The following is a 25,670-nucleotide window of genomic DNA, read 5'->3' on the forward strand; positions in this document are numbered from 1 at the left end:
GCCTTACAAATAGCTGTGAAAAGAAGAGAAGGAAAAGCAAAGGAGAACAGGAAAGATATAAGCATCTGAATGCAGAGTTCCAAAGAATAGCAAGAAGAGATAAGAAAGCCTTCCTCAGCAATCAATGCAAAGAAATAGAGGAAAACAACAGAATGGGAAAGACTAGAGATCTCTTCAAGAAAATTAGAGATACCAAGGGAACATCTTATGCAAAGATGAGCTAGATAAAGGATAGAAATGGTATGGACCTAACAGAAGCAGAAGATATTAAGAAGAGGTGGCAAGAATACAGAGAAGAACTGTACAAAAAAGATCTTCACGACCCAGATAATCACAATGGTGTGATCACTCACCTAGAGCCAGACATCCTGGAATGTGAAGTCAAGTGGGCCTTAGGTAGCATCACTATGAACAAAGCTAGTGGAGGTGATGGAATTCCAGTTCAGTTATTTCAAATCCTGAAAGATGATGTTGTGAAAGTGCTGCACTCAATATGCCAGCAAATTTGGAAAACTCAGCAGTGGCCATGGGACTGGAAAAGGTCAGTTTTCATTCTGATCCCAAAGAAAGGCAATGCCAAAGAATGCTCAAAATACTGCACAACTACACTCATCTCACACACTAGGAAAATAATGCTCAAAATTCTCCAAGCCAGGCTTCAGCAGTATGTGAACCGTGAACTTCCAGATGTTCAAGCTGGTTTTAGAAAAGGCAGAGGAACCAGAGATCAAATTGCCAACATCCGTTGGATCATTGAAAAAGCAAGAGAGTTTCAGAAAAACATCTCTTTCTGCTTTATTAACTATGCCAAAGCCTTTGACTGTGTGGATCACAATAAACTGTGGAAAATTCTGAGAGAGATGGGAATAGCAGACCACCTGACCTGCCTCTTGAGAAACCTGGATGCAGGTCAGGAAGCAACAGAACTGGACATGTAACAACAGACTGGTTCCAAATAGGAAAGAGAGTTCGTCAAGGCTGTATATTGTCACCCTGCTTATTTAACTTATATGCAGAATATATCATGAGAAATTCTGGGCTGGAGGAAGCACAAACTGGAATCAAGATTGCTGGGAGATATATCAATAACCCAGATTTGCAGATGACACCACCCTTATGGCAGAAAGTGAAGAAGAACTAAGGAGCCTCTTGATGAAAGTGAAAGAGGAGAGTGAAAAGGTTGGCTTAAAGTTCAACATTCAGAAAACTAAGATCATGGCATCCGGCCCCATCACTTCATGGCAAATAGATGGGGAAACAGTGGAAACAGTGGCTGACTTTATTTTTTGTGGCTCCAAAATCACTGCAGATGGTGATTGCAGCCATGAAATTTAAAGACACTTACTCCTTGGAAGGAAAGTTATGACCAATATAGACAGCATATTAAAAAGCAGAGACATTCTTTTGCCAACAAAGGTCTGTCTAGTCAAGGCTATGGTTTTTCCAGTAGTTATTTATGGATGTGAGAGTTGGACTATAAAGAAAGCTGAGTGCTGAATAACTGATGATTTTGAACTGTGGTGTTGGAGAAGACTCTTGAGAGTCCCTTGGACTGTGAGGAGATCCAACCAGTCCATCCTAAAGGAAATCAGTCCTGAGTGTTCATTGGAAGTACTGATGCTGAAGCTGAAACTCCAACAATTTAGCTACCTGATGTGAACAGTTGACTCATTTGAAAAGACCCTGATGCTGGGAAAGATTGGGGGCAGGAGGAGAAGAGGACAACAGAGGATGAAATGGTTGGATGGCATCACCAACTCAATGGACATTGGTTTGGGTAGATTCCGACAGTTGGTGATGGATAGGGAGGCCTGGCGTGCTGTGATTCATGGGGTTGCAAAGAGTCGGACACAACTGAGTGACTGAACTGAACTTGGAGCTGGCTCTTGACATCTCTGCTTTAACCAATGAGCTCAGTCTCCTGTTATCCCTTCACAGCACAACTGTTTCCTTTTGGCAAAGATGACTGGGTGGGGGGCATGCCTTTCCTCATCTTCCTGCCGAGAACCTACTTCGCAGCATGTGGAAGCCGTACCCAGAGGAAATGTGTGATATCACTGTGAAAGCTGCGGAGTGCTGAAAAGGCATTAATTATCTTCACAGTGATCCCCAAGATGGAGTCAAGGGCTTAATTTATTTCTTCCTCTTAAACTTTATACACTCTTCTATTCTGGAACTTACTATTTAATGAGCATATGTCAATTTGGTGTTCGAGTCCCATTCTGTTCCTCCCTGTATCACTTGCACCATCCTAGAGTTTCACACACAGAACCCTAAGTTTACCAGTGATGCAACTGAGGCTCAAGGAAGTTCAAAGAGCTAGGAAGTTGCAGATACAGGATGCGAATTCACATCTTTGGATTCCAGTTGCTGCCGTCACATTATCCTGACACAGGAGAGGTGATCAGTAGCATGCCCGATAAGCCCTCCTTTTCTTTAACCCTGGCCTGATGAAAATGTTCCTCTACCACTCACACTCTATCTTCAGATCACCAGGCAGCTACTAAATACAAAAAATCAATCAATCAGCTAGTTCATAGAGGAAGTGATGGGGGCTGAGTGATGGAAATGGCAGGATCCTGAAGCTGGGGTTGGGGGTGGAAATAAAGATGCAGGAGGCACAGAACAAGGCACAGACTCTGGGGCTCTCTGAGGGCAGAGGCACTTGCTGTCAGGCAGGCATATCACACCTCAAGGATAATACAGACAAGTGGTCTTTAAAAGCTTTGGCTCCTGAAACCCCTAAAAGAATTTTCTACTTCCTTGTGTATTTTTTGAATTAATTTATATTTTAATTGAAGGATAATGGCTTTACAGAATTTTTCGTTTTCTGTCAAACCTCAACATGAATCAGCTATAGGTATACACGTCCTCTGCCTCTTAAACCTCCCTCCCCATCCCACCCCTCTAGGTTGATACAGAGTCACTGTTGAGTTCCCTGAGACATACAGCAAATTCCCATTGGCTATCTATTTTACATATGACAATGTAAGTTTCCATGTTACTCTCTCCATACATCTCACCCTCTCCTCCCCTCTCCCCAGGACCATAAGTCTGTTCTCTATGTCTGTTTCTCCATTGCTTCCCTGAAAATAAATAAAAATATGGAACGCTTCACAAATTTGAGTAACATCCTTGTGCAGGGGCCATGTTAATCTCTGTATTATTTCAATTTTAGTATATGTGCTGCCAAAGTGAGCAGTCTTGTGTGTTTCAAAAGAGGACATCTAAAGCTCTCACATGCTGAAATACTCGGAAAAATTGTATTTTCTTAATTTCTGTATACTGTACACATATTTGAAATTTATTTTGGCCAAAACCTTAAGCAGAAGAATCTGTATGTTAGATTTACAAAAAAATATCCACAGACCTTAGTCAAACCCATTTTTACCAAATTGGGCTGACAAACCAGAATTACTACTAGAAACTATCAGACTTCAGTTTCAATTTCAATAGACATATTCATACATATTCATACATACACTTTATCTATGTGATAACCTTCTCACTCCTTCATTGAAACCCTGAAACAAGACAGTACTTGGCACAAGTTTGAAACCTAGAGAAACAAGATGCGGTCTGTTTCTGCTTGCTTTGGGCTTACCAGGCTCCCTCTCTGGAACAATGTGCTCTGAAATCATCTCTGGGGTGATGCCCAGGAGATTTCTATGGGTCTTGAAACCAGAGTGAGACTATATGCCCAGAGTGAGGCTCCAGATGAGTAGAAGTTTGCCTTTACTTGCTGAAGCAGAACTCATATGGATCCTCCAGCAAAAAAAGTTCTTGGAAAGCAGTTGAAATGGAAGTTGGGAATCTGGAAGTTAATCCCCTTCAATGCTAACTATGCCTAGCAGCCCCTGAAATCTTTAGGTACCTTTACCTGCGCCGCTGTGAATGATGCCTTCTAGATCCTGCTCTCACATCCCAAATTTCCCTCTTTCGTGCCTCAGGATTCTCAAACCGGCCCCCTGGCCACTACTGCAGTGCCCATCTAGATTTCTCTCTCTAACCCTCTGCCTTCAGAACCTAGGCTTCAAACTCCTGATTCTTACCACCTTTCCTTCATTCTGGAAAAACGCCTTTACTTCAGGAAGAGAGATTTTAAAGAGACACTAAACTGATTTGTATGAAGGTATTAAGGACTGAGACAGCCTACCTAAATCTTAAAGTATTGTTTGCATTTTTCAAAGAAAAACTTGCTTACCAGAAGGAGTCTCCCATGGGCTGGAAATTCAGGTGAATATATGAGAAGCTGTGGGCACTGGGGGCTTCCCTCATAGCTCAGCTGGTAAAGAATCCACCTGCAATGCGGGAGACCTGGGTTGGATTCCTGGGTTGGGAAGATCCCCTGGAGAAGGGAAAGGCTACCCACTCCAGTGGGCACTGGGGAGGAAATATTTTAGGTTAATTCCAGGATGATTAACGACCAGTTTTGATCACTATGCTGAGAAGCAGTAACTTGTTAAGTAGGGTCTGAGCCTGACAAGGGCTTTCCTGGTGGCTCAGTGGTAAAGAATCCTCCTGCCAATGCAGGAGACACAGGTTCGATCTCTGGGTCGGGAAGATCCCCTGGAGAAGGAAATAGCAAACCACTCCAGTATTCTTGCCTGGGAAATCCCATGGACAGAGGAGCCTGGCGGGCTACAGTCTATGGCTTTCAAAAGAATCAGACATGACTTAGAGACTAAAAAATAAACTCGACAAGTAGCAACCCCCCAGCCCCTGCCACCATTTTAAATCTTGCAGGTACTAACTGGTGAAAAGGTCATCAGTGTCAGCTGATAGATGTTGCTGCAGAGTCAGAATGGAGATGCACACAAACTTAAGTCCCTCTATCCTTGGAAATTCCATCCAATCCAAGTTTTTGGAGTAGTTCTAGTCCACTCTAAATCTGAGTTCTAAAATCAATAGAATAGAGAAAGTCACTAAAAGTGTTGGGAAAGCCCAGGAGATCCAGATGAGGGGATTAATTTACAAAAAGAACTGAGATTCTAAAGGTTATTTCAGGTCATGCTGCACACACCTGAGATGAAAGTCAAGCTGTAAGAAAGATAAATACCACATTCAAATATGACTGCTCTCACTCAGGCATTTGGTAAATTTGGAGAAGTTTGTTCTTTAAGCTTAAGAATATGAACCTCGCTTTCCAAAATGAGGTAGGAAAGTGGATTTCTGCCACTTGGCTTCATCCATTCAGCAAATAATTCTGCAAACTCAATCCATATCTCCGAATGTAGATATGATCATTCACAGAAAGAACTGCCAAAATGATACCTTTTGAATCCTACTATAACCATGACATTCAAATGACCTGACCACACAGCACCAGAATTCAGATAAACATTAAAGAAACTCAGCCAATCAGAAACATAAATGAGTATTAAGAATCTGTTTCCCTGCCCCTCTGTTATTTCATTATAAATAGCAGCTAATAAACAGCTGTTCCTTTTCAGTGTGCAAGGGTTCTTGTTTGCAAACATGAACAACCACTGCTTTGTTCTCACGGGAGAAAACAAAACACTATCAATCAAAGCAAAGCTCCGTACATACCTAGACCCACTGCGGCAGCTGCTTGTTCAGAGCCGCGTGTCACTGCTCCAAGCCCGAGTGCCAGGACGCTTCTGAATCCTCGGCCCCTGCTCTTCTGAGTCAGCCTGCAGGCTAATGCTCGTAGGCTGAATGCTCTACCCCAGCAAGCCAAGGCTCGCCAACCAACTTAACTACTTACGTGCTGACTCACGCACAGGGCAGGGCGCACCCCAGCGAGCCTGCTTATGGGCTGAAGTCCTGCACCATCCTTGAAAGGTCACGCCTGGAGCTCATCTCATCTTTTTGCATCCCGCACAGTCGGGGAAGGATCATTCATTATCTCACACTGAACTGCTCCTTCCATTTGATTTGGAAAATACTAAATTTCCCCCCCACCACACCCACCACACACCACTAAGAGGAGAATTTGTAGGACAAATCAGCACAGAGATGTAAGTTAGGACCTTGTTAGATGAATGATTTCAGCTTGGCTTCCCTAGTGGCTCAGATGGTAAAGCATCTGCCTGCAATGCTGGAGACCTAGGTTTCAATCCCTGGGTCTGGAAGATCCCCTGGAGAAGGGAATGGCAACCCACTCCAGTATTCTTGCCTGGAAAATCCTATGAAGAGAAAAGCCTGGTGGGCTAGAGTCCATGGGGTTGCAGAGTCGGACATGACTGAGCAACCAACACTTTGGGCAAGGAGATGCCCCCTCTTTTCTAGAAAGCTTGTGACTGGACAGAGAAACTTGACTATACATAATCACCTTGGTAATTTGGAAAAGCATCTACTAGGACAGTGTTTACATTTTCCCTGATGTCTTTCCCAGGCTAAACCAAACATCAGTTTCCCACAAGTGTCTTTGTTTTCATCACATGGTTACAAGGATCCCTAGTGAAAACGTTGTTCATTCTTCTAACCCCTTGGGGCCCAGATCAGCAGGTATTGAAGGCAGGGAAAAGAAAGCAAAGCAAAGATTTCTAAGGTTCGATTAAGTCTTTGAAGTCCATTTCATTCCACCCAGGTCACACACAGAAGGCACAGAAGGTTAGAATTCCTAAAGAAAACCCGTACTGCCTTTCCAGTTATTGGTGGGCCCCTTGAATTAGCAGCTGCTGGGGCAAAAACTTGCTCCCAGCCTAGGTCAAGTCCTTGTTTTTCTTCAGGCTCTGGCTGAGCCTAGCCTAGGATTCACATGGAGAGGAAGTGGAGGAGAGGGGAGTGTACAGGGAGGGACATTTGTTTGGAAATGATTATTGCAGGCAGGCAGGAAATAGCCAATTGTGTGGGGACTTACTGCAAGAGTTCTCTCTTCTTCCCCCTTTGACTGTAGCTGCAGAGTTGCCAGCTAGGGTTTATCAGCTGCTGATTGGGCTCCAAAGCTCTAGGGCCTCCTTTGCCTAAAGTTGCATCTACCTGGGGGCCTGTAAGCTCCAGCAAAGGTAGTACAAATCCATCTGGGCACAGAACACAGCCTGTAAACTGAATGTGTAATAATAGTAGCAATAGGAGTAGCTACTAGGTTAAATGCTTACTGTCTGGCAGCCAATGAGCTAAATGCTTTACCTATGTTCTGTAGCAAGAACTCAGTAGTTCTTGTTGTAGAATCTGTGTTCCTCTCTTCTTCTTCACCTCCCGTGCCATCAGGAATAACCATGCAACTGGAAGTCTGACCAATGGAAAGTGAGCAGAAGGGGTATGTACCAATTCCATTTTCAACCTATAATATCTTCCTGTGTGTGATCTTCTGGGCTCCAGGCAAAGATTTGGAGGGAGATACTGCTAGTGACGTTGGAGGTTATGGAAAGAAGAAAGTGAAAAGCCTCCATCAGCCTGAATGACCACATAGCGAGAGCTGCTAACCTTCGTTAACGACAGGCATACTTCACTTTATTGCTTCACTGTATCGTGCTTTGCAGCCGTTGCAGTTTTCATAAACGGAAGATCTGTGATGACCGTGAAAGGAGCAAGTCTAAAGGAGCCATTTTTCTCCAACAGCATTTGCTCACTTACTGGCTCAGTGTCACATTTTGGTCATTCTCATGGTATTTCAAACTTTTTCGTTATGATCAGTTGTCATGGCGATTTGTGATCAGTGAGTTATCTTTGAAGTTACTATTATAAAAAAAAATCACAACTTTCTATAGGTTCAGATCATGGTTAGCAATTTTTAGCAATAAGTTACTTTTAATCAAGGGATATATATTGTTATTTTAGACAGGTTGCACACTTAATAGACTACAGTATATAAACATAAATTCTATGTGCACTAGGAAACCAAAGATTTCATGTGGCTCTGCATGTTGTTGCAGTATCTGCTTTATCGAAGAGGTCTAAAACTGAACCCACAATGTCTCTGAGGTATGCCTGTGTTTTTAAATATGAGGGAAAAAATTGGATGCCAACCTAAAAATGCATGTTTCTGAATTCTTTTAGAGATATGTAAGCAAATCAGTTTAAAGACCAGTTGTCTATAGAACAAAGACTAGACCCATTAACCAGGTATTCAGACTCACCCAGTCCAAGTCCTTTCCTTTATTTTTGATATTTCTCCTGGTCAGTCTCCCACTCTGGGCACATGGATTCTCTTAACAGTTCCTAAATGTACCTGTCGTATCCTACCCCTGCTCAAACTTTTACCCTCACCCAGCACACTTTCCCAACTACTCCCCACTGAACTGAATCATACCTTGCTGAAGCAGTTTGAAAACGTAGTTGCAAATCCTCTGACATGCCATCCATAGAAAAGTGGGGATCTAAGTCATCTTCCTTTGAGTCTGGAGGGCCAGTGACTGCTTATGTCTGACAACAGAGACTGTAGAAATGAAGCCACGTGACTTCTGAGGCCAGGTTGTAAAAAGTCGTACAGCATCCATGTTTCCTAGAACACTAGCTCTTGGAAATATTAACAAAATTCAGCTGAGTACAGTGTAAAGATCTTCCTGGGTTTCATTTAGTGATTCATGAATCAGGCAGCATGGAGATTTTGCTCCAGATTTGAAAGTCATCACAGACTTTGGAGCAGTGCAGTTGCATGATCTGGCTTTTAGCAAGCTTACTGTAGTATCCATCGCCTGGATTCTATGTGAAAGCACACACACGCACAGGTTTTAATGTGGAGGCTTTTGCAATATCCAAGCAAGAGCCTTAGGCTAGAACGCTAGAAGAGGAGATAATGTTAAGTGGTTATCACATGGATGTGTTTTGAAAGCAGAGTCAGAATCTCCTGTTGGGATTAACAAACAAGAGAGAAAACAGGAGTCAAGAATGATTCCAAAGATTTTTAGAACTGGTAGAATGGAGTTGACCTCTGCTGAGATGGGGAAGAATATGAGAGAAATATGTTTGGTTGAAGAGAATCAAGCACTGAGTATCTGTAAAAATAACTCTGGAGGGATTCTTTAGCTCAAAACCTTATGAAAATGACCAGCAGAGGTTGGTCAGAAATGATCGAATATCCACAAAGATAATGAGAGAAAACTCTGTCCCAGAAGGTAATAGGATTCTCTGTGGTACAAAATGGACATTTTTGATAGTTATGAATTGGTTTTGATGTGAATTAGAAATATAAATTATAGAGTCAGGCTAAAGCAATTTCTAAAGGAATTTATTGCAAGAAAGGTATTAATTAATAGTACAAGTGATAAATAGTTATGGGGAAAAATCATATCAGCTATTCACTAATGGATGAACTTTGGGACAAACTGGTATATAATTTAATAGCCAATTAATTTAAGTATCTTTAAAGGTCAGTCTCTGAGAAGCCTTAACCATTGAATCTGTTCTGTTCCATCCAAATTCTTACTCATTTACTGTTAACTAATTGTCTTCGGTCATTTCCTCCAAACATAATTTTTTTTTCACGTGATATTAGTGCAGGAGGGGTGTGTTCTATATCAAAGGCAAAATATAGCATTTGTAGATAATTCTCATTTGGAAGTGAAGTGAAGTCACTCAGTCATGTACAACTCTCTGCGACCCCATGGACTGCAGCCTACCAGGCTCCTCCATCCATGGGATTTTCCAGGCAAGGATACTGGAGTGGGGTGCCATTTTCTTCTTCATCTCATTCGGAGATTATATGTAATTATTCAAAGTGCACTCTAATTGCTGTTCTTATAGTTCATTTCTGGAAAAGAAGATGTTTTGTTTTTCTAAGTCCTGCCTTAACCCCCATCCTCAAATCCCAGCAAATGGCCTCTCCTGAGTCTGTAGACAGCTCCTGTGACACCATGATCTTCAGTGCTTTCAGTTCAGTTCAGTTCAGTTCAGTCGCTCAGTCGTGTCTGACTCTTTGCAACCCCATAGACTGCAGCACACCAGACCCCCCCGTCCCTCACCAACTCCTGGAGTTTACCCAAACTCATGTCCATCAAGTCAGTGATGCCATCCAACCATCTCATCCTCTGTCGTCCCCTTCTCCTCCCACCTTTCATCTTTCCCAGCATCAGGGTCTTTTCCAATGAGTCAGTTCTTCACATCAGGTGGCCAAAGTATTGGAGTTTCAGCTTCAACATCAGTCCTTCCAATGAACACTCAGGACTGATCTCCTTTAGGATGGACTGATTGGATCTCCTTGCAGTCCAAGGGACTTTCAAAAGTGCTTTAGCCAACAGCATTTCCTGGGAAGAATCCCTTCCTTCTTAGGGTAGGAATTGGAAAGAAGTTATCCCACAAATCCCAGAATACGACCCACTACTGCACCCCCTAAATACATGTAAGTTATTCACCCTCAATCCTCAAAGCAGCCCCTGTGAAGTAGCTACTATTAATCTACCCAACTCACAACTAACACCCAAGGCTCAAGTACTGGCACAACCAAAGTCACATGGCTGATGAGTGACACAATTCATTTTCTGCCCCCTACGTTTCACTGTTCAGTGGAGACAACAAGCACTTTGCTGGGTCCCTTTCTCATAGTTCTGCCTCTTCCCCAACTCCCCTCCCCCTGCACCCCTGACATCTTGGGGGATATTTTCAGGGATTACTATTTTAGCTAACGATAAGGCTTTTGCCTTGGTGAATGAAGCATACAAACGGAGAGGAATATGGAGAGAGAATACAGAAAAGAAATCTGTGCCAGTAGCGGGGCTGCAAGAGGAGGTTTGGGGGAGAGAGAAGCCAGGAGAGAGCTGGGGGAGGAGTGAGGGGTTTCTAATGGGGCTGTCAATTTCATTTTTGTGGAGCACTGGTATGATTTCTTCTTCCTGAAATGTTTCGTAGAATTCACCAGCAAACTTCATGGGGCTTCCAATTTAATTTTTTCACATCTAATTCTGATGGTGAGTGATACAGCCCTATTTCCTCAAGGCCCATGATATGGGTAACGCTGCTGTTCCATCTGGCGGCCAGCTACTCAGGTATGCTCAGTTTGTGAAAATTAATCTGTGTATACTTTTCTGTGTGTCTGGAATACTTTGGTAGATTTTCTAAAAATAGTTGCACTCTGTTCAATTTTTTAAGTATCTCTTGTTCAAACTGACTTAATAAGGAACATTGTTAAACCACATAACAAGTCCAAGGAAGGCAGCCCCAGAGTTGGTTACTTCAGCATCTAATAAAATCATTAGGGACCCAGTTCCTCAATGACACTAAGTCAGTTATGCCCCCAGAACTTCTAGGCATTATATCTAGACTCAACCTTGCCAACCTGAGGGGGTATTTTCAATGTTGGGTCCCTTTTTAAGAGCAAGAAACATTTCCTGAAAGTATAATAGGTCTGGTAGTTTTTTACAGGATCAAACACACCCTGACCCAACAATCCCACACCTGGCTATTTACCTATGAGAAAAGAAAACATATATACACATGGGCATACCTCAGAGATATTGCAGGTTTAATTCCAAACCACTGCAATAACACAAGTCACATGAAATTTCCCAATGCTTATAAAAGTTATGCTCACACTATCCTGTATTAAGAGTACAATAATCGTATTCAGTCTAAAAAATGCATATGCCATAATGTAAAAACACTTTCTTGATAAAAAAATACTGTCATCTGAGCCTTTCTGGTGGAGGGTTTGAAATATTGCAAAAATTACCAAAATGTGAGACAAATGCATGAAGTAAGCAAAAGCTGTTGGATAAATGGTGCTATTACTGATCAATGCAGGGTTGCCACAAACCTTCAATTTGTAAAAATGAAGTATCTCTGAAGCACAATAAAGCAAAGTGCAACAAAATGAGGTATGTCTGTATATTCAGGCACATATGTACACATATGCACACACACAGAAAACATACACAAGACTATTCTGACCTGCCTGATTCATAACATCCAAAATTTGGAAACAGTCTAGATATCAATCTATAGAAGAGTGGATAAACAAGCTGCGATATATTTATTCAACGAAATACTAATAAAAAAATAAATTATCAGTACACGTGACAACATGAATAAATCCAAAATTATTATGCAGAGTGAAATAAGCGAGACACAGAGTGCTTACCTAGTACATGGTAGGGAAAAAAAATCAATGGCGGAAAAAAGGATACATGCCTCTGGAGTGAGAGGGAGAAAGATTGGCCAGGATTGACTGGGAAGGCATAGAGCTCTCTGGGGAGATACTAACGTTCAAGGTCACAACAGGTGTTTGAGTTACACAGGTCCATGCATTTGTCAACTTGGTAAATATGCACTGAAGATTTGTGTATTCTTCAGTTATAAATTTTACCTTGAAAAAAACTGAACAAATTTTGAATTTTGATTAATGAATGCCAAAGTATTTAGGCAGCAGTAAACTGACATCAGCAATTGACTTTCAAATGAATTCGTAAAGATAAGAGTAACTGACAGATAAAAAGATAGACAAATGGATTGGTATGTGTAACAGCAAGCTAAAAAAAATTAAGGTAGAAACTGGGTGGTGCCTCTAGGGATTCTCAAGGTGAAATTCTTCTCAATTTAGTGCACACTTACATTTTCTCATAATAAAACATTGGCAAGGAATGAGTTTATAATGAAAAGGATTTCAATGCCAGGTAAATTTGGAAAATATTAGTTAATGAAATTTAAGTAGATTTCTTTAAAGGGAAGATTTATTAGAGTCTTAGATACACTGATATGAATGCTGAAATTATACGTGTGTGTGTGCCCGTGTGTATTTTCTAACTTAGATTTTCTCCAACATCAACGCCAAACTGGAAGGGAAGGGAGAACTGGGATACAGAGAATGCTGCGCTCTCTGGTCCCCAGTGGCCCCTTGCCCTCCAGGGACCACCATCCAATGCCTCTCGTCCCCAAGGCCTCAGCCCCAATTCCACCAGCTCATTTGCCTTCAGTCCTGGGCATATGATACAAGCTGCTCTAAACCAGAACAGCAACCAGCAGGTCTTTCTAGTGAGCTTGGCTGCCTTTCCCGCTCTGACCTCCTTTCAGCAATAGGAAGATTGCCATCCATTCCTCATCATTTTTGTCAAATGAAAAAGACCTGGATTCAGACTCCTCTCATTCTCAAGAAGAAAATGGATTTCCAAGGGTCCAAGCAAATTCACTGTCATTACTGATTTTAATTGGTGATTATGCTCTGAACATCTTGAGAAATTAAGCCAGTTTTGATAGCCCAGATCTACGGGAAGGGAAACTGCCACAGTTCTCCATACTCACCATGTGTTAAACTGACATTTCTGCTACCTTCCCATCTAATTTTGGTGACTTTGTTTGAATTCAGACTTGTGTGATGTTAATAGCATGTGGAGGTTATATGTGCTGAATGCATTGACATTTTCTCTCCCGAAGAACCATATCACCACCCCACAATCCCAACAACAACTTTTGCTGTGTATGGGGTGCAATTGGTGCAGAGGATTGTACAAGAACAAGACCTTCTGGCTCTATTCCTGGCTTCAATTCCTCTGCCTCTTCCAGCAGCTTCCCTCAGGGCTCAGGAAACAGGAGCCCCAGGAGAAATCTCATTAGGCAGTCCTTTGGCCTCAGGGCTCTGAGTGTCCACTGCAAGCTGAGTGAACAGGAACATGAGCTCTGTGGAATCATCCAGGGTCATCTCAAGTGCTCAGGAATGCGCTCCAGAATCCAGGGCCAGCAATGCTTCCAAAGCACACATGTGCCAGGAGCACTAACTGGACACAATTCCTTTCCAGCCATTTGCTTTTACATGTTCATCCCTGGAGCCCGTGGAGAAACGGAGCTAGCAACCGTCTGCAGATTCATCTGCCCGCCTCTGGTAGGGAGCCTGCAAGGGTCATTGAAACAGTTTGTAGTGTTGCCTGCTGTAAAACAGAAGTTTATGCTGCAAACACTCTTGTCTTCTCACTTCTTACCCCTGTCAGGGGCCTCAGTCGCAGCCAACACGAGCCAGAGGTCAAAAGTCTCTCGGCCAATAAGGTGTATAATGAATACATTATCAAGTGTGGCAGTGATTTGACTGTGTCCTCTTAAAAGCCAAAATGGAAAAAAAAAAAAAAGGAAAAGACAAAACCCCTAAAGGCCAATGATTTCAGAGATGACTGCAAAACAATCATTTTAAGTCAGATCATGCATCTTCCAAAATGACTTTTTCCCCACTTGAACCACCGTCCTAAAGCATCAGGAAGTTTTTGCTACACATCCCAGCGGGAAACCCAATACTTGCCTTTCCACGGTCACAGGCTCTTCCTTACATAAAAGGGAATGTATAAAAGACAGACTGCTTTGGCTGAAACCATCTTTTCCTCTCCTCCCTCAGGCTGATAAATAGTATTAGCAGAAAACAATTCAAATACCAGTTCTTCCATGTGACAGCACAGAGCTGGCCTAGTGAGCAGACTCTTAAGTGTCAACAAACCATGATAGCCATCCATGTTTTTCTTCATTGCTGCCCTGGTTCATCCCCAAAGTGCTGTAGCCACGTGTTCCGGGAAACAAACTCACTCAGAAGGACAATGCAGATGGTGGAGCGCAGTTCATTACACCAGCAGGCCCAAGGCAGAGTCTCCTCTTAGCCAAGGACCCCGAACAGTTTTTGCGAAACCCTTATATACCCTAAGTGTACGTGCACAAACCCACCTCCCCAAATTCCCTGACAATCAAAGTTAACTCGTGATTCATATGCCTTAAGCCTAGGTAGTTAACAGTGGACAATTATCAATAGGCTTGTGGTCATACCACAATAAGCATAATAGAATGTATGATTCTGTTCGGTTACACAGATAATTAGGGTATTCTTCTAGCAAAGAGCGAGCCCTGGGGCTCTTCCTTCTGGGAGTCTGGTTTTCCAGTTGGTACGTGGTTTCCATAGATACCGGGCATATAGCTCCAACTCCACAGTCCAGCCCAAGATGGAGTCCTGCTTTCAAGATAGAGCCTGTTCTGTTTCCTCCTTCAAAAGAGGACTAGGTCACACTGTTTCAGAGTCAACCAGTTCTTCTAACAACCCATTATACATGCACATCAGACGTTCAAAATTCTGGGGCAAGTATTTTACCAGAAACGCTAAGATAGATGAGCTTCTCTGGTGGCTCGGCAGTAAAGAATCTGACGGCCAGTACAGGAGACCCAGGTTTGATCCCTGGGTTGGGAAGATCCCCTAGAGAAGAGAATGGCAACCCATGGACAGAAGAGCCTGGCAGGCTACAGTCCATGGGGGTCTCAGAGTCAGACACGGCTGAGTGACTAAGCAGGCAGGTTCAGATTACTGAGAATGTATACTCACTCGGAAGTTCAAATTAAGGCTGAGTGTGGACTTGCTTTTTCTTGGTGTTTCAGTCTCTCTGGCTGGGGCCAGTCTTTTCCTTGCCTGGGACTTCTTTCTTGGCTCCACAGGGCCTTCATCTCTCTTAGTTTCCTCTCTAGAATGACAGTGGTTATCAATGAGCACTTATCTTGAATGCATGCCACATCACTGCCCCACATTACACCACAACATAAGTAAAATCATCTCTATTTTATAAGGGAGCAAACAGGCTCAGAAATAATTGGTCAAGGCATACAGTGCCTATAAGCTTTCAGAGATGGGATTTGAACACATCTGAGTCCCCAGTTCATGCCCCTAAGGATACACCCTATTTTCTCTTTGAGTTTTTCTTCTGCCCTAGAAAATTACTCCCATTCTTCATGAAACAATGGAGCCATTCATTTATTGACCCTTTCAATTACCATGCCTTTATCAAGTACCTAATACAAATTTAAACAGAAAGAAGTGCTTAGTTTACTTCCCAAAGAGAAGGCATTTCCTTTGAACCTGTTATTTTCCTCTACTTCTGCCCCACAAGGTTTTTTCAGTTGCCACAAACAAGCAGGTACCTATACAATCCACGATGGTCTTCAGAGTCCATGGCTGCATGGTTTGATTCCAAAATGGCACAAAAGTAGATGGTCACGTTAAGGGTTTCTAGAGAAAGTGTGACGACAGCACTGTTAAAATCAGGATGTCTCTAGATTAGATCACTCTAACAATGACCTAAATGCTTTGTGTCCTTTCAGGAAGCACCCTGGGTTTATACCTGAATGTGCCTTTCTGCATCTAAGACTCAAAGTCAAGAGAGAGGAATTGGATGCAGCTCCAGTTGGGAAATAAAGGCAAGTGTGATATCATGGTTGAAGTTTTTGCTGGAAATAATATGGATTGGGATATATAAAGAGATTAAAAAAAAAAACAACCAACCCTTGCTATTTCCTATTTACAAAGGAAATATGTGTTGGGTTACCAGATTAAAAATATTTAGAACTTGTATTAGTTCAAACTAAAAAAGGGTACTCATCCAAAGAAATGAGAAGCTACTGACTGAACAAATAGAAAATACTGTACAAATATAAAAAGTAGAACTTGGTAGATACCAATTCAAATATGTATATATATATAAAATAGTTTAAAAGTGAAAGATCTAAATACACTAATTAAAAGGCACAGATTCAAAATACATTTAAAACAATCATATACTATCTATAAGAAATAGATGGTGAGGCACAAGGAGGCTTGGCGTGCTGCAGTCCATGGAGTCAATTCAAATATATATATATTCAAATATACATCAATTCAAATACATACACACACAGAGAGTTGGACATGACTGGGTGACTGAACAAATAAACAGAGAGATGACAGATGATATACTAAAGGAGTCACCAGTATTCACGGCAGCACTGTTTACAACAGCCAAGACATGGAGGCAAGCTTAATGTCCACTGACAGAGGAATGGATAAAGATGTGGTGCACACACACAATGGAATATTACTGAGCCATTAAAAAGAACGAAACAACGCCATTTGCAGCAACATGGACGGACCAAGTGTCATACTGAGTGAAATCAGTCAGAGAAGGAGAAACACTGTACGGCATCCCTTGTAAGTGGAATCTAAAAAAGAAATGACACAAATGGATTTACAAAACAGAAAGAGACTCACAGACTTAGAAACCAAACTTACAGTTGCCAGGGGGAAGGGACAGTTAGGGGGTTTGGGATGGACGGGTACACACTGCTATACTTACAATGGACAACCAACAAGGACCTACTCTAGAGCGTATGGAACTCTGCTCAATGTTATGTGGCAGCCTGGATGGGAAGGGGCTTTGGGGGAGATTGGATACATGTATATGTATGGCTGAGTCCCTTCGCTGTTCACCTGAAACTAAAAAACATTGTCCACCAGCTGCACTCCAATACAAAATAAAAAGCTCAAAAAAAATAATAAAGGGGTCAGTTCTGTAAGAAAATGGGAGCAGCCCTAGTATGTGTACATCTAAGAACAGAACATCAACACACGTGTGGTTCTGGGCCACCATGGGGTTAAGAGGGGACTCTGGGTTGGCTCCTCGGGGTGCCGGAACCATTCCTTACCCTCACCTGAAATGCCATGCCTGCTCCCTGTAGACACACACCTTTGGCACAGAAACTGTGACACTGGAGGTTACATAGGCCTCTGGATCCACACTCTTTTTGTTGTTGTTGTTAAACTTTGGTCGGGGGGTGGGGGAGGGGGAAGGACTCTGCCTATTTCACTGAACTCTGCCTAATCTCCAGTAAGCTTTCCCCAAGAAGTCTCAAGAGATCCTCAAATCTTTACACACAAAAACCTTGATGTGTTAATGGAGTAACAGCTCTTACAAATAAGTACTATTCCCAGTGACCAAACAGTGCATATATGTTATTGTGATTAATAAACCACAAATTCTCTTGAGGACTTTTCTAACTCATAAGCGTGTGTTTTCTCAATCATTTAATGCTAAAACCATACCACTGTGCCCAATCAGGGCTCAAGAATTAACAGGATTGCTGAAACACACGATAAATAGGAATTCTTACAATAAATCCTCACTTCATTCTTCTCACCAAGAGCAAACCAGAGCCATTTGCAACGTCCTTCTGTGCCTTCCTGGAATGCTGCTGCCCAGCCACTCTCTGAACCTTCTACGTCTTCTGGGGCCCAACTCCAGCCTTCTTGTCGCTTCCCCTCACCCTTAGTCCGCCTCTCACTCACCACGCCCGTCTCTGCCCTCCTGTGGGAGCTGGAGTCTGGGCCCTCTGAAGGCAGGCATTGTTTAAGTTTCTGCTTATTTGTTCTCTGGGTCAGCAGACAGACAAGAATGTTAAGGGGCTGATAAACCAAATTTCAAGACAGCAGCTTTGATTTGTTTAAAACGAGTTTCCCCACCAAAAAGAGAAAAAGTGTGTCAATATGAAGGGCTCCAAGGAGCATATCCTATCTCCCAGTTAATTGAAAACCTGACTTTTTGTATAGTGGTGGTCAAATTAGTGTTAGCAGGCTGACAAAGGAGGCAAGAATATACAATGGAGAAAAGACAGTCTTTTCAGTAAGCGGTGCTGGGAAAACTGGACAGTTACATGTAAAAGGATGAAATTAGAATATTCTCTAACACCATGCACAAAAACCAACTTAAAATGGATTAAAGACCTAAATTTAAGGCCAGACACTATAGAACTCTTAGAGGGAAATAAAAGCAGAAGATTCTTTGACATAAATCACAGCACATCTTTTTCGATCCACATCCTAATATAATGAAAATAAAAGCAAACAAATGAGACCTAATTAAACTTAAAAGTTTTTGCACACCAAAGGAAACCATAAACAAAATGAAAAGACAACCCACAGAATGGGAGAAAATATTTACAAGCAAAGCAACCAACAAGAGATTAATCTCAAACAGCTCATGTAGCTCAAAAAAAAGAAAAAAGAAAAAAACTTCACTCAAAAAATGGGCAGAAGATCTAGACATTTCTCCAAAGAAGACATATGAATGGCCAAAAAGCACATGAAAAGTGCTCAACATCATTAATTATTCAGTTCAGTCGCTCAGTCATGTCCGAGTCTTTGCAACTCCATGAATCGCACCATGCCAGGCCTCCCTGTCCATCACCATCTCCCTGAGTTCACTCAAACTCCTGTCCATCGAGTCAGTGATGCCATCCAGCCATCTCATCCTCTGTTGTTCCCTTCTCCTCCTGCCCCCAATCCCTCCCAGCATCAGAGTCTTTTCCAATGAGTCAACTCTTCGCATTAATTATTAGAGAAATTCAAATCAAAACTACAATGAGGTATCACTTCAAGCAGGTCAGGAAGGCCATCATCAAAAAAAATCTACAAACAATAAATATTAGAGAGGGTGTGAAGAAAAGGGAACCCTCCTACACTGTTGGTGGGGTGTAAATTGGTATAACCACTAAGGAGAACAGTATGGGGGTTCCTTGAAAAACTAAATACAGAACTACCATACGACCCAACAATCCCACTCCTGGGCATGTATCCAGAGAAAACCATAATTCAAAAGATATACTCCCCCCAACATTCACAGTAGCACTATTTACAATGCCAAGACACAGAAGCAACCTAAATTATCATCAGTAGAGGAATGGATCAAGAATATGGTACATACATACAAAGGAATGCTTTCTAAGGCCCACGAAGCTAGTGGAGGTGATGGAATTCCAGTTGAGTTGTTTCAAATCCTGAAAGATGATGCTGTGAAAGTGTTGCACTCAATCTGCCAGCAAATCTGGAAAACTCAGCAGTGGCCACAGGACTGGAAAAGGTCAGTTTTCATTCCAATTCCAAAGGCAATGCCAAAGAATGCTCAATCTACCGCACAATTGCACTCATCTCACATGCTAGTAAAGCAATGCTCAAAATTCTCCAAGCCAGGCTTCAGCAATACATGAACTGTGAACTCCCTGATGTTCAAGCTGGTTTTAGAAAAGGCAGAGGAACCAGAGATCAAATTGCCAACATCCACTGGATCATGGAAAAAGCAAGAGAATTCCAGAAAAACATCTCTTTCTGCTTTATTGACTATGCCAAAGATTTTGACTGTGTGGATCACAAGAAACTGCGGAAAATTCTGAAAGAGATGGGAATATAAGACCACCTGACCTGCCTCTTAAGAAACCGATATGCAGGTCAGGAAGCAACAGTTACAACTGGACATGGAACAACAGATGGGTTCCAAACAGGAAAAGGAGTACGTCCAGGCTGTATATTGTCACCCTGCTTATTTAACTTATATGCAGAGTACATCATGAGAAACGCTGGACTGGAAGAAATGCAAGCTGGAATCAAGATTGCCAGGAGAAATATCAATAACCTCAGATATGCAGATGACACCACCCTTATGGCAGAAAGTGAAGAGGAGCTAAAAAGCCTCTTGATAAAAGTGAAAGAGGAGTGAAAAAGTTGGCTTAAAGCTCAACACTCAGAAAACTAAGATCATGGCATGTGGTCCCATCACTTCACGGCAAATAGATGGGGAAACAGTGGAAAGTGTCAGACTTTATTTTTTTGGGCTCCAAAATCACCACAGATGGTGACTGCAGCCATGAAATTAAAAGACGCTTACTCCTTGGAAGAAAAGTTATGACCAACCTAGATAGTATATTCAAAAGCAGAGACATTACTTTGCCGACTAAGGTCCATCTAGTCAAGGCTATGGTTTTTCCAGTGGTCATGTTTGGATATGAGAGATGGATTTGAAGAAGGCTGAGCGCTGAAGAATTGATGCTTTTGAAGTGTGGTGTTGAAGACTCTTGAGAGTCCCTTGGACTGCAAGGAGATCCAACCAGCCCACTCTGAAGGAGATCAACCCTGGGATTTCTTTGGAGGGAATGATGCTAAAGCTGAAACTCCAGTACTCTGGCCACCTCATGAGAAGAGTTGACTCATTGGAAAAGACTCTGATGCTGGGAGGGATTGGGGGCAGGAGGAGGAGGGGACAACCGAGGATGAGATGGCTGGATGGCATCCCGGACTTGATGGACGTGAGTCTGAGTGAACTCCAGGAGTTGGTGATGGACAGGGAGGCCTGGCGTGCTGTGATTCATGGGGTCGCAAAGAGTCGGATACGACTGAGCGACTGAACTGACACAAAGGAATGTTACTCACCCATAAAAAGAATGAAATAATGCCATTTGTGGCAACATGGATGGGCCTAGAGATCATCATATGGAGTAAAGGAAGTCAGAGGAAGACAAACAGACGATACTGCTTATCCATGGAATCTAGAAAAATGGTACAAATGAACTTACTTACGTAACAGAAACAGTCACAGATGTCGAAAACAAACATGGTTACCAGAAGAGAGATGAGAGAGATAAACTGGGAGATTGGCATTGACATATACAGATAGAAAATAGGTAACTAATAAGGACTTACTGTATCCTACAGGGAACTCTACTCCATACGCTCTATATAATGACCTATGTGGGAAAAGAATCTACAAGAGAGTGGATACATGTATAACTGATTCACTTTATGGTACAGCTGAAACAACACTGTAAATCAACTATACTCTAATTAAAAAAAAAAGCAGGCTCTCTCGTTTTATGTAATATTTATAATTTTGAGATACTTATCATATTTATCAATTTTGGTTTTTGCTTGGGATACAAATAAAACAAATACAACAATCAGAAACTGGCAAAATGAGTCTCTCTACCTCATGGTGTGAATTTCCTGGTACTTGGTTCACAGTAAGTCACTCTGCTTAGCTTGACTACCACAGTCAGGTTTCTCTCACTGTGGACTCTTGCTGAAGAATTTATGAAAGCTCACAGTGTGTCGGTGGAGAGGGTGTCGAGGAGAGGGTGTCGAGGAGTGGGTGAAAACTTGAACTTCAATCAGATTTTTATCAGTTGCATGCCCTTGGGAAAGGGCGTTGATTTAAACATACGTAAATCAACCTCCATAAAATGGGGTTAATAAGGAACCATCTGGTGATGTAAGGGTTAACAAGATAACGCTTGAGAATTGCCTAACTCTGAGTGTTAGATAAAGCAGCTATGGTCTAGGGCGCTGGCTTACTAAAGCACAGAAAAGCACATGTCCTCACTCGCCCAGCCATTATCAAGTGCACTACAGTTCTCCAGAACATAACATTTCTCTTTTCCTACCTGAAGTTGCAGACTTGAGAGCCACAAGATACGTCAGTTCATGGTTCTACACAGCCAGGCACGAAGTACAACCATTAAGGGAACTTCTTGGTACAAATGTAGTAGGTAAACTTAAAATAATGATCTTTTAAATATAACTTTTGATTTAGGAAAAAAAATGCTGTTCTGAGCATACGTCAAGAATTCATTTTCAAGTTACTTACCGTTTTAATATTCAGCATCTGGTCCCACGCAGCAAATCTTTCTAGTTTTACAGCTGTAGCCTCCCAGGTTAGGACAATAGCTTCCCTTCATAAGAACAGGTTTCCACTGTTAACATCCTCATTCTTCTCCCACATCAAGAATAACATATTTTTTTCCTTTTTAAAAAGTTTTTCTTACCGTTGATTCTCAAAGAACCATGACCATATTTCTCATTTCGGAATTTACTTTCCCTTTCCATCTAAACTGAAAAACTTATATTACTTTCAGTTATAGGGGGAAAAAGTAAGTGACTTGATTGAGAACTGGAGAATTGAAAATTATTGGTAAACAGTGGTCTGCAGTTTGAACTTACCTGTGAGTCTTCTCTTATGTTTTAAAAATATACGCTATCTGTAGAGGTTATACCGAAGTTTAGAGTACGTTTCAAGGAATCTCAAGGGAAAAGAAATATGATTATAAAGGCCCTCTCTCAAACAAACTCAGCGAGGAAATGCCAAAACTTGTTTTTACATCTTGCTTCAAGGACTTCGTTTATGACTTGTGAAGAATGTGAACACATTAGAAAGAGTAGACATTTTTTAAAGTATCAGTTTTTATTAAAAAGTGCATCTTGATTACTTTATGATCTAGGTAAGCTGTTAAGATAATCAGTATACTCTCTGGAATAATAACTTTACAAAGATTTAAAACAAACAAAATTTTAAAAGCCTTTTTATTTCCTTCACCATTATTGTTTTACAATACAAATATCACCTTGTGAATACACAAAAAACCCTACGGAGATAAGTCTGCTGCACGTAAAATACAGAATGGATATATATACTTCTTCATCCTTAAAAAACTATTTTGTTCTCCACATTGGCAAGTATAGAATAGAATACTTCCCCAAACAAACTTCTGTTAGGAGTAAAACTTAGAACTACACGCAGTTCCTGCACGAATATATTTTAAAGAAATAGATCTCTTTTTTGTTGTTCACCAACAAAATTGTCATGAGAGTATGGATAACTACTTTATAGCTTTCAAGTTTTAGTTAAGTGATCATTTTCAAAACTCTCTTTTTAAAAACAAAGAATTCATGGCTGTTTTCATTGTATAGTTAAAATCGAACTACCAAATAGATGGTAAAATAATTGAGGTGGTACACATCATTGTCGCCTGCTCACAATATGGGAACAGGCTCTCACTTTCCAATTAATTCCCCCATTCTTTAATTCATAGCAGTTTGAGAACCATAAACAGTCTTCTGATTGAATTTAGCTATAAATGCAAAATTTAGTAGTGTATACATACATTTATATTTTCATGGAATATTTATTTTAAATAAAAACATTGAAGATTGCCTACTGACCATACAATCAAGACAAGAAAGGCACTAGAAACATAGACAAATTTCTCTCCCAAGAAGCATTTTTAAATTTTAACTCTCTGTTCTCTGACATGTAAAAATCTTTAAATTTGGTTTTCATAACATCATTTTGAAAAATAAAGTTAGGAAATACTTAGAAAATCACTTTATAACAGAATCTTTTTTTTTTTTGCACTTTTTGACACACTGTCTCTGCTGAATTTTACAAAACCCAAAGTTACCAAACCTTCCTGTGTCTGTCATTTTTATTTGAATATTGGTGCAACAGGTAGAAAGATTTCAGAATCGAACCCCATTCAGGTACTTAAGAAACCTTCATAGAGACATTTGCTAGAAAATGGCTTACAGCCCAATCTTTGGGGCAAGAGATATGAAAAGTATGTTTTCCCAAGAAAATAATACGCTTTATTTCCAGATGTAACTGGAAAGACCAGAACTGATGATATAAAAGCTTACATTTACGCTGTTGCGTCATACAAAGGAACATGGTGGTCGCAGATTATGTAAATCCCAAACTTAGGAACAGGAGATGTGTACGGTGTATGATAGGTTGAGTTTTCCTTATTGTTGTCCAACGCAGGTCCTTTGGAGAGAAAAAAAGATCACAGTGCTGACCAGGTAACTCAATAGGTTAAGTCAAGGTAACTGTTGAAAGATAATGGGATTAGGGAGTTGTTTATTTTGTGGCGTCTTCTCTCATGGAGTTCTTAGCACTTTGGACAGTTCCTCTTTCTCCACCATGTAGGGCTGTTACGTGTCATTCACCAGTCGGCTGTATTTAACTTGCCTACTGAGGTGGATTACCGGCCAGGGGAAGGGCCAATGGTAAGACCGAGGTACAATTCCTTGGACATTCTTTTCAAAGTACTGAAACGGCCTGTACCACCACACTCTGGCCAGGAGGTTCATCTGGGAAGCTTCTTTTAGCACCTAAGAGAACACAGAAAGAGAAAACCGAGTCAGGAAGAGCAACTGATGGTTTCAGCCCCGATAGGAACATACACATGGCTCTCATAATGCTTCACTTCAGGTTCAAATATTTTCCATATTACGATTCACAAAGGCCCCCAGATCCAGCCCCTGATCACCTTTATGGCCCCAGATTCACACTCACGTCACCATTCTACACTCTGTACCCAACTGCACACCAGACCACACCTGTTTCTCTAGCAGAGAAACAGATAACTCCAATGCCAGGAGTACATGGAGAAAGTGTGGCTTACTTAAGTCTCTCATCTATAAATAAATACTTCAATTAGTGCTTTAGTTACTCTCCTATGATGAAAACGGAGAGACTTAATCAAATGTTAAGTATTAAGCTGGTGAGGGGCCCAAGATGGAAAAGAAGGTAGGAATGCAAGATCAAGCAAGAGGTGGGCACAGCTTAAAAAAGTATTTTCCAGGGACGATGAGAATGTGATACTTGTTCTAGAAGGACGCCAGCTCCTATGTCATTATAGAAACATTTCTGGTTCAGCTTTGATTCAGAAGTGGATCAGCACCACAATATTGTCTCAGCTGACTCCCCCTGTTGCCACACGAACAACAGCTGGTCAAGAGTATCAGGGGTTAACACCAGAGGAGGAGAAAAACTCACTTGCTGATTGGCCATAGTGTGGTACCACCAGAAGAGTCTCGTGGTGATGTAGTACGCCACCACCACATCCACAGTGTAGTGGTCATGCGCCAAGAGGATGCAGAAGATTCCCACCACGCTGAGAAGCCAGCAGACCCAGTGGTACCACCACAGTCGTCGAGGGGAATCTGAAAAGGAGAAATTTGCAAGAAGAGTCCTATTATTCAAGAGTGACCAAGGGCACCCAACCACGCCTCAACTATTCATTCTGAATCCAACTACCTTGGATCTTTCCTTCTAAAAACAGATTGCTTAGGCTTGGTTGCATAGAAGCCAAATCCAAGGGCTTTCGCGTCTATGCAACCAAGGTTAGAAGGGAAGCAGCTTATTGCATCAAGTGGTTGTATTAGCCACAGTAATTTATATGTGGTTATTACTTGACTCATATAATCATAAATATAGTTTCAAAGGACAAACAAGGACAGGTTAATGCATCACACTCCATTAAAAACAAAACTGTCTATTGATAATTAAATTTACCTGGAAATAATATGGGGTTAATGCTTTGTACAAAAATCAATACCTTTTGGTCTATGGATCTTTATACACAGACTAGGCAATTATAATGGATACAACCATCCTATTTGCTTTCCA

The 25,670-nt window shown here is 41.5% G+C and overlaps 2 protein-coding genes and 1 non-coding gene across 54 annotated transcripts in view; all 3 read right to left on the bottom strand.

The window, feature by feature from the left end:
- ASAH2 (N-acylsphingosine amidohydrolase 2) overlaps positions 1-23,761 on the bottom strand; it is a 123,107-nt gene extending 99,346 nt beyond the window's left edge. Inside the window, exons 1-3 of one of the 3 annotated variants that reach the window (XM_069567865.1) lie at positions 21,131-23,761; positions 15,772-15,859; positions 15,182-15,317 (exon numbers count right to left, since the gene is read on the bottom strand). The gene's annotated coding sequence lies outside the window, so the exon portion shown is untranslated. Of the gene's footprint in view, positions 1-4,204; positions 4,302-5,550; positions 5,653-15,181; positions 15,318-15,771; positions 15,860-21,130 lie in introns of those variants that run through there. The other 2 variants (XM_069567864.1, XM_069567863.1) reach the window with 2 other exon arrangements.
- On the bottom strand, positions 3,099-3,202 carry LOC138428005 (U6 spliceosomal RNA). The gene has a single exon (XR_011252249.1). It is a non-coding gene; the product is annotated as a U6 spliceosomal RNA (small nuclear RNA).
- Positions 22,754-25,670, bottom strand: part of SGMS1 (sphingomyelin synthase 1) — a 335,925-nt gene continuing 333,008 nt past the window's right edge. For all 50 annotated transcript variants that reach the window (XM_069567867.1, XM_069567875.1, XM_069567906.1 and 47 more), the window contains 2 exons: positions 25,038-25,204; positions 22,754-24,370 (listed from right to left, as the gene is read on the bottom strand). In XM_069567867.1, coding sequence (XP_069423968.1) covers positions 24,191-24,370; positions 25,038-25,204 — 347 coding nt within the window. In that variant the 3' untranslated portion in view covers positions 22,754-24,190. The remainder of the gene's footprint in view (positions 24,371-25,037; positions 25,205-25,670) is intronic.

The sequence above is a fragment of the Ovis canadensis genome, chromosome 22 (assembly GCF_042477335.2).
Source record: "Ovis canadensis isolate MfBH-ARS-UI-01 breed Bighorn chromosome 22, ARS-UI_OviCan_v2, whole genome shotgun sequence".
Lineage (NCBI taxonomy): Eukaryota > Metazoa > Chordata > Mammalia > Artiodactyla > Bovidae > Ovis > Ovis canadensis.